The following is an 8561-nucleotide window of genomic DNA, read 5'->3' as shown; positions in this document are numbered from 1 at the left end:
GCAGTGGGTCTGGTTTTAGTGGGGATGTCCAGGTGACACTTTTGGAAGAGGGCTGTCACTCTGGGAGAAGGACCTGCATGTCCAGGCGAATTCTGGATGACCAGGGGGAGAGGGCTGGCTGGCTGCCTCCCCCTAGACCATTCTATTCTGGGCAGGGTGCAGATGCAGAAAGTATCAGTGGTTGAGCCTCCAGTTCTGTGGTTGCAGGCCCCCTTCCCCACCCCTGAGCTCCAGTCACCCGTGAACCTGTGAGCAGGAGCAGAGAGAGAGGATAGGTCTGGGGCTGACAAATGACAAATGTTAGGTGACAGAATATCAGGGGGAGCAAAGGGGTCTGAGGTGTCAGAGCAGGTCCCTCTCCTCTCCCCAAACTGGATGTGGCTCACACAGGGGAGACGAGAAGGCTGACAGGGCCGAGCGGTTGCTAAGACATGCATAGAATAAGGGAAGGACCCCTGGAAAATGAGGAGGTTGTACCACGTGTGTGGGCTGGGGGTGGGGGGCTGAAAAGAATTTATTAGGCTCAGGCAATTCTTCGTGTGTGCTGTGTGGGTCTAAAGTGTGCCAAGATGGAATTGCGATCCATAATTAAGGAGGCCTAGAAATTGAGCTACTTGCAAAAACCCAGCCACAACAGCAATGATGAAATTCTCCCTCATTGACAATAACGTCAGCAAGCCTCAAGAGCGGAACCGAGGCAAATCTGAATTGCTTTACACCTTTGGGTGTGGTGATGAAGACGGGCTTTTCAAGCTCAAATTCTCTTGCTTTCTCCAATCCTGGGACTCATTCAGGAGATACGCAGTTTTTAAAATTGGGACTCTCCCTGGGGAAACTGGAGAACTTCACGTAGCGCCCAGGATAAGCCACGCACCAGCAAGACCAGAAAGTACGCCTGTGGGTGTGGGAATACCGCTATTTTCTTTCTTGCTCTGAAGAACACAGAATGTTCTATACTCTATCTAGAGTGAAGGAATCATAAAGCTTAAAGAAATGTTTCCTACATTATTAAAAAGTTATAAATAGTTTCCTATAGTTTATAAAAGTTGGTACGCTGTCTAACCAAACGTTCTGGCTAATTAGAAAGTGCCATTTCTGTACCATCACAGCTTTCATTCAACAACAGCATGGTTAGTGTAAAGAAAATACACTAAGAGTCAGGAAAGCTGAGCAAAACTCATTAATTCATCACTATCAATGGTGTCACTATAGGTAATTCATAAAAACTATTTTTGACTGCCATTTTATCCATTGAAAAATGAGGATATGAGGTGACAGCATCTATTCCAAAGGGTTTCAGGATGAAATCTAATAATGCATCTAATCTGCATAGTAGCTGATGGTTACAAAGTGCCCAGTAAATGTTAGTCTTACAAAAAAATCTCCCCAAATGTCTACATGATAAAAACCTGAGTTACAAATCTTGTATATTAGTGAGACTGCGCTGGTTTAAAGTAATTTCTATGTTAGCCCTGAGTTTGTTTCCTTCCTTCTTTTGCATGGACGTGGATATTCTTATTGATGTGTTATTTGCTTGAAATACCTATAATCCTTTAAGGGGAGAAAAACAGGATATAATAACATGAGAACTCTTCATCTAAAATGAGGAGGTTACCTTTTCTGTGTGAGGATTCATTCAATGATTTTATCTCTAAATTATTTATGAATCCCCTAAGTGACAATCTCGAGGCTAAGCATATAGCAATATACAAACAGAATTCTTGCCTTGAGGGGTCTCCAGTCAAGCTGGAAACGGTGGCAAATTGAAAAGGTCTTCTCATTGTTCCCTTAGTAATAATAAGCCTTGCAAAGTGTTTCCATGGCTCCCACAATTCATGTACACCCAATCTATTTTATGCTTTTTAACCTACTGAGCAGCATAAAAAATGCTTCAGAATGGGTTTCAATGTTTATTTAACTCATCTTTTCATAGATGAGAGCACTGAAACCTACAGAAATTACCGTAAGTAACTTGCCCAAAGTACCACAGTTGTGGCAAATGAAGACCAGAACCAAGGTCTCCTGATCTCACACTGCTACCACCAGGTAAGATAGCAGGCTGGGTACATTTCTGATGAGATTTCTAACACAAATAAAACTTCATGAGTAAAGAACTACTAAAAACATGCATCCATAATATTTAAAGTCTTGGATCAATGCTGTTAGTTGCTACTGAGCAGCTTTATCAGCTTCTGAAAATTATATCCATATTCAATAATTGTGAAAATTCCTTAAAGGGACACTGATTTGAAGTCTCAAGTCAAACCAATGTCTTTTCTTCCCATCACTACCAGATACAGTTCTCAAAATTTTACTTTTAGAGATTATTAAAATGATGAAAAAGAGGTACCCTAGAGAGAAGAAAAACAAATTTGAGCCATAACATGTATATTTGGAAAACTATCGAGCAAGAAAAACTGAGAGTCCTGGAATTTACTCTCTTTGTCTGAGGACCAGGTGTCTATGAACAAGCACAGCATCACAATAGTGAAATTGCCAAACGTGACTTTACCTGCTAAAGCCCACTCTCCTGTGCCATGGGTGTGCCCACTGTAATACAAAATGTATGTATCATGTCTAGGTCCATCCACAGTCCGAAGTTCAAGGAAAGATTTCAGCTTGGAATGCAGAGTGTCAAAAGATAGTCCACTTGTGGAATAGTCACATCCATAGGTCTCAATCATATGATAAGCAAAAAATCTTTGGATAGCATTGAGCATGCCAGTCGACCTGAGATTTAACTCCTGAACATGTTCTGGTGGAAGAAGTGTTGGCTGGCCATCAGGACTGAAACAGGAGAAAGAAAGATTATTTTGATGTTTAACAAGTGTTCGTTCTCTTGTCACTTTATTAATCATAATTTATAATTATTTAGGAATCATAGGCGCTGGTCTAGCTAATTGGGAGACTCTTGTTTTTCTAAAATCCCTACAGTGAGATGAGCAGAACAGCATTATCTGCATTTTGGGTACAGATACCAAGGTTGCCCACGTTAGAGCAAGAATTTCAGACTCTATAGTCCAGTGTACATGCTATTTATATTTCCATGGCATTTAAAAAAACAAGATATCCCTTTTAGGTTAGGATCTTACCTTTAAAAATGCATTTGAATTTTCAGATTTCTAGATAAATTGGAAGTTCTAACTCACTGCCATCTAGTTAATGCTGATTCACAGTGACCCCACAGGACATTGAGGAGCTACCCCTGCGGGTTCCTGAGACTGTAACGCATAATGGGAGTAGCCCCATCTTCTCCTGCAGAGTGGTTGGTGCCACCAAACTGATGGTCTTGGGGACTATAGTCCACCATGTAACACAACGCCACCAGAGCTCCTACATCAAAAGTTAAATACTTGTTTGTTAAATTCTTATATATGATATACAAATACTTAACTTCAATTCTAAATATTACATTATATAGAGTAGATAAAAGTTTTCTAAAATCTAGAATGAAGAAATATAACCCATTATCATTTTGAAAAACAATGCACTAGCATGTTCTAGTCATATTCAGGAAACACTACGAAAATGTGGAGTCATGCAGTTACTTGACTAGGTTACTCTACCTGCAGAAGTTGGTGGGAATCACAATAGCATATCCAACAGATGTTCCTCCTAAACAGTTACCCAGTTCATGGAAGAGCCCGTGTGCCATGGATTCCAATGGCAAAACAATGAGAAACATGCTCAAGAAGATTCCATTTGTTGGCTAAAAGAAATTTTAAATGACATGTTTACATGATATGGTTATATGCATGTGAATATATATTTATAAACACAAATATTTATTCATAATTTTACCCCTATTTCAAAACTCAGGGGAGAAAGAACAATTCACGATCTAAAAATAATTACAAGTTGAAGCTATAAAGCAATCAAGTATACATGGATGAGCTAATTAATGTAGCAAACCCTATATTTATCTCTAAACTTCTCAGAAGTTATGGCAAAACAAACATAGCACATTTTTTCCTCCAGTTGCCAACCTCCCGTCTCAACTAAATGAAAACACAAAAACAAACCACCTCTTTCCTTAAAACGAACAGCCAGAAAGCAAATTCTCTCCTCATGAAACTCACAATTTCCCAGGACATTAAAAAAACAAAACAAAAAACAATAATACATTTGTTTATTTAATCAAAAAGAGTAGAAAGGACTCATTTATTTTTTAATTAAAGGAGAAATTAAGATTCTAAGATTTGAATAGTTTTTTAAAAAATTAAGAGCTGAAAGCTATAAAAAGTAATGCCATCCTTATTTTAATTCCTAAGTTTCCCCCCTCAAACTCTTCTAGTCTTTCTGTTATGTCTAAATTCAAAATTATAAAGAAAGAAAATATTAGGATATTTAAACATTCTAAGAGCAGGAAGGATAGAATATTAATAAAAGGAGGCACAAAATTATCAAATGTCTCCTGGAAGTTACTCTAATTATTTCTCAATAAGCTGATAATTCTGCCTCTGAAGTGGACCAGGGAGATATATAGATAGATAAACTTAAGATATATGAATGGACTTTGAGCTTGCACTTAATGACAAACCATAAGCTAAGTTCTTACAATGTGACCCTGCTCAATCCCTGCCCTTATGAAGAGACCGCTGAAGATATGGGTGCTACAGCAAAGTGCACTGAAGCAATCTTATGGGTACCCAGTTACCAGAAGGAATAACATCTGGGGTCTTAAAGGCTCGTCTTAAACAAGCAGCTATCTAAGTGAGGTTATCAGCTAAATTCACACGGAAGGAGTACACCCGACTGTGTGATCCCCAGATTGTAAACAGTAAAATTCAGTATCAGGGGAGACAATTTTATTGGACTTAATTTCTGAGCAGCTGGTTTGCAGGCTATGGATGACAGTGAAAGCCCAAAATTCATTGGCAGAGTGCTCACTAGGATTTTGCCTCCACTGAAATCCTTCCAACCATTGGTCAGGGAAGTGAAGTCTTGCTCTCAATGTGCATTGGAAAGTGGATTACAGTGAAAACCTATTTTGCACATTACTGACATACATCTGATAGTAATGGTGAGATGAGAGGTAAGAAAGCCACTGGCTGTGCTGGTAAAGGCTATGTGTCGATTTGTCTGGGCTATGATGCTCAGTGGTTTCACAGTTACGTAATGTTGTCAATTTAGCAGTTCTATAATGATGCAGTCTTTGTCCATTTTGTGATCTAATGTGGTCACCCACTGTTTTCAGGTTAACAGCAATTTTCGAGCTATATCTTTCAATTCATTTTCACTTTAGCTTTGTCTAGATTCTTATTAAACTTTAATGTTAGCCAGATAGGTTTTTTGGATTCTCAAATTTCTATTTTTTAATGAGACTTTTTGGTATTTTGAAATTCCTCATTATTTATTATCTTTACCGTTTTTCTATTTTGTAAGCAGTTTTCTCTCTGCTTTATTATTCTGATACTGTAAGACTTTTAGGTTTGTTTTTTTTATTTTGCTTATTGCTTCTGATGTCATGTATGTAAATAGATGCATTTATTTATAGCGATTTTTGTGAGCAGAGCAGTGTAAATAAAATGAATATCATGACTAACTTGAAAGCTAGGATAACATCACCAAGGGAAGGTTGGGTTTGCTCCAGGGAGCTGAGGGCATTACCAGTCCACATATCTCAATCCAGGTCTGACCAACTGGTAATCCAGATTGGACCACTGAGAAGACCCAAGGCCAGAGTGACATTCCCGAAGGCTATATGTAACACACATTTGCCCTTTTCCTTCAGGATCTTAGCTTAACTTGAGAGTTTATCAGCGATCTCACCACTGGAGACTGGAGATACTGGACTTTGGAATTTTGCTCCTTTTGAAGTCACTAAAATTGCAGGTCAGCATTTAAAACAATTCCCCCTATATTAATAATAAATACCTTCATGATACAGTATTGTATCTTCATATCCTAAAAAAGTAGTCAGTTGTCTTTTATCACCTTCAGTGGCATTTTATAGTATTTCTTTATAAAATCGAATTTTTAAAAAAGAAAATTGATTCTTTTGCTCTTATGAATGGAATCATTGTAAGTACATTTTCTAACTTGTTATTGAGGTAGCTATCATCTACGTTCTCTATGGAGCTCTGTGGGGTAGGCCCTGGGTTGCTAACCATTAGGTTGGCAGTACAAATCCACCAGGACTCTGTCTACTTCCATAAGGATTCATTCTCAGGAAATCCTATACATATAGGGTTACTATGGCAGTGAGATATCTCTCTCTCTCTCTCTCTCTCTCACACACACACACACACACACACACACACACACACACACTGGGGGTGGGAGGACTTCAAAACTAGAATTAAAATATGAAAACTTCCCACAACCTTTGTACACCCCCTTGTATGTTTTTCTTTAGTTTTCAATGCCATTCAGGTACCATGTTTGCACTAGAAATGCCATTTATTTCTTTTCATACATTTTTTATAAGGAGATATACTTTTCTAAGTCTAAGAGAATTCGCATACTTTGAATACTGGTTTGTTTCATGTTAATGAGATCAGTAAATAAAAGCAACCTCTTCTGACAAACCTCATTTGTGACTTCCAGAGCTCTGCGGGGAAAACAGCACAGTCCTGGCTGCAACACCGAGGTGCAAAGACTGGCGATCTGCCCCTGTAAACGTTACAGCCTAGGAACCCGCTGGGAGAGCCCCACGGTCACCAGGGCTCAGTATGAGGTGAAAGTCAACTCGGCGGCACCGAACAAGAAGCCGGCATTTTAAAGGAGCAGCAAAATCCCCAACAATAAGCATCCTCACAAATAGTACCATCAATCCAAACCCACTGTCCTTGAGTTGATTCAGACTCACAGTGACCCCCAAGGCAGGGAGCAGAACTGCTCTGTGTGTTTCTGCAAATCTTTACAGAAGCAGAAAGTCTCATCTTTCTCCCTTTGAGTGACTGGTGAGTTCTAACTGCTGACTGACCTCGTGGTTAGCAGCCCAATGTGTAACCCATGTGCCACCAAGGATTCTTTCTGACTCATCCCGACCCGAGACAGGGAGAAAGACACAGCTGTCTGCTCCTGAAAACGCTCCATCTCCGAAACCCTCGGGTTACTCCGAGTCACAGGTTTTCAGGCTGTTATGTTACCAGCCTAATGCTTTACCCACAACACCACCAGGGCTCCTTACATTTTAAACTGGTTTTCTAAGTAAGCATCTCATCTGTAAATAATGGTAATTTCATTGATTCCTTTTCATTTTCTTTCACGTCTATTGTATATGTTACTCCATTAAAATGGAAAACGATTTGATAGAATCAACTCCTATTCACATAAGATTACATTCAAATTATGTCAGTCATTCACACAAAAGAATCAGTCGATACCAAACAAAAAGGCAACTCTATTATTTTCTACCTTTAACATTACAAACTAGAACTTGCTTATTAAGGCAGCAATGCATGGAACTAAAACCAAAAGAAAAATACAATAAATTATAAACGGAAAAAAAAAAGTAGGTACTATTATTTCACTATTAAATTGTTGCTTTCAAGTCCTGGTCAAAACATTAACTGTTTTAAATTTCTAAAGTTTTTCAGATAGGATTAAGTATATTTTTGCAATACAAGATACTGTCATCTATTAAATCATATTACCAAACACATGTGTCAAGTTGGCCACGATTCTGTGATCGGACAGTTAAGTAATGGTGTAATCATCCTCCTTGATGTCATCTGATGTGATTGGCCAATCCATTCTAAGAGGATTAGGGTGGGTTAAAACACCCTTAATCAGTCCACAGGTATGGTCAGATGTACAGAGATTTTCCCTGGAGTGTCTGTAACGTGTTTTATTTCACAAGACATAAAGGGCAGAAAGGCAAACAAAGGGGAGAGACCTACAACTACCAAGAAAGACGAGTCAGAGTAAGGACTGATAGTGCCTTTACGCCCCGTGCCCCTGTGCCCAGAAACTTCTAAACCCAGGGGAAAATTGACATCAAGGACATCCCCAGAATCGACAGAGAAAGAAAGTTTTCCCGTTGAGTTGGCACCCTGAATTCAGATTTGTAGCCTCCTTAGAAGTGAGGAGGGTGAGACTTGCTTTGGACATGTTATCAAGTCAGACGACTCCCTAGAGATAGCTATCATGCTTGGCAGAGTTGAGGGCCAGAGAAAAAGAGATGGGTTCGCACAGTAACTGCAACAGTGAGCTCAAACCTAACAGTTGTGAGGTCAGTGCAGGGCTAGGCACCTCACTCTGTTTTAGACAGGGTCACTAAGGGTCCCAACCAACGTGGTGACACCTAGCAACAGAGAACAGAGAAAACTGGTTTGTGAAAGCCATGCACTTGCGGTCTATTTGTTATAGCAGTGACTAGATAACTAAGACAAATACGAGGGCCTTCAAGAAGTACTTAAAAAAACCTGGAATTTTAAAAAATGTTATCTTTCAATGAACTTTTTGAAATTCCCCCAGAACTAATGCTGACATGTCACAAAAAGTATAGCATTTATGTATTTTAAAGATCATTTTATTGGGGGCTCTTATAACAATCCGTACATCAATTCTATCAAGCATATTTGTACATATGTTGTCATAATTATTTTCTAAAC

The 8561-nt window shown here is 39.0% G+C and overlaps 1 protein-coding gene across 1 annotated transcript in view; it reads right to left on the bottom strand.

Annotated features, from left to right (window-relative positions):
• Window positions 1-8561, bottom strand: part of TMEM168 (transmembrane protein 168) — a 36143-nt gene that overhangs the window by 12937 nt on the left and 14645 nt on the right. The window contains exons 2-3 of the mRNA XM_004702578.2: window positions 3567-3709; window positions 2513-2787 (exon numbers count right to left, since the gene is read on the bottom strand). Of these exons, the coding sequence (XP_004702635.1) occupies window positions 2513-2787; window positions 3567-3709 (418 nt within the window). The remainder of the gene's footprint in view (window positions 1-2512; window positions 2788-3566; window positions 3710-8561) is intronic.

This window comes from Echinops telfairi, unplaced genomic scaffold, assembly GCF_000313985.2.
Source record: "Echinops telfairi isolate 266 unplaced genomic scaffold, ASM31398v2 ScPeMD7_23;HRSCAF=83, whole genome shotgun sequence".
NCBI lineage: Eukaryota > Metazoa > Chordata > Mammalia > Afrosoricida > Tenrecidae > Echinops > Echinops telfairi.
The sequence above is the reverse complement of the archived record's forward strand: the minus strand, read 5'-3'. Positions and strand labels throughout refer to the sequence as shown.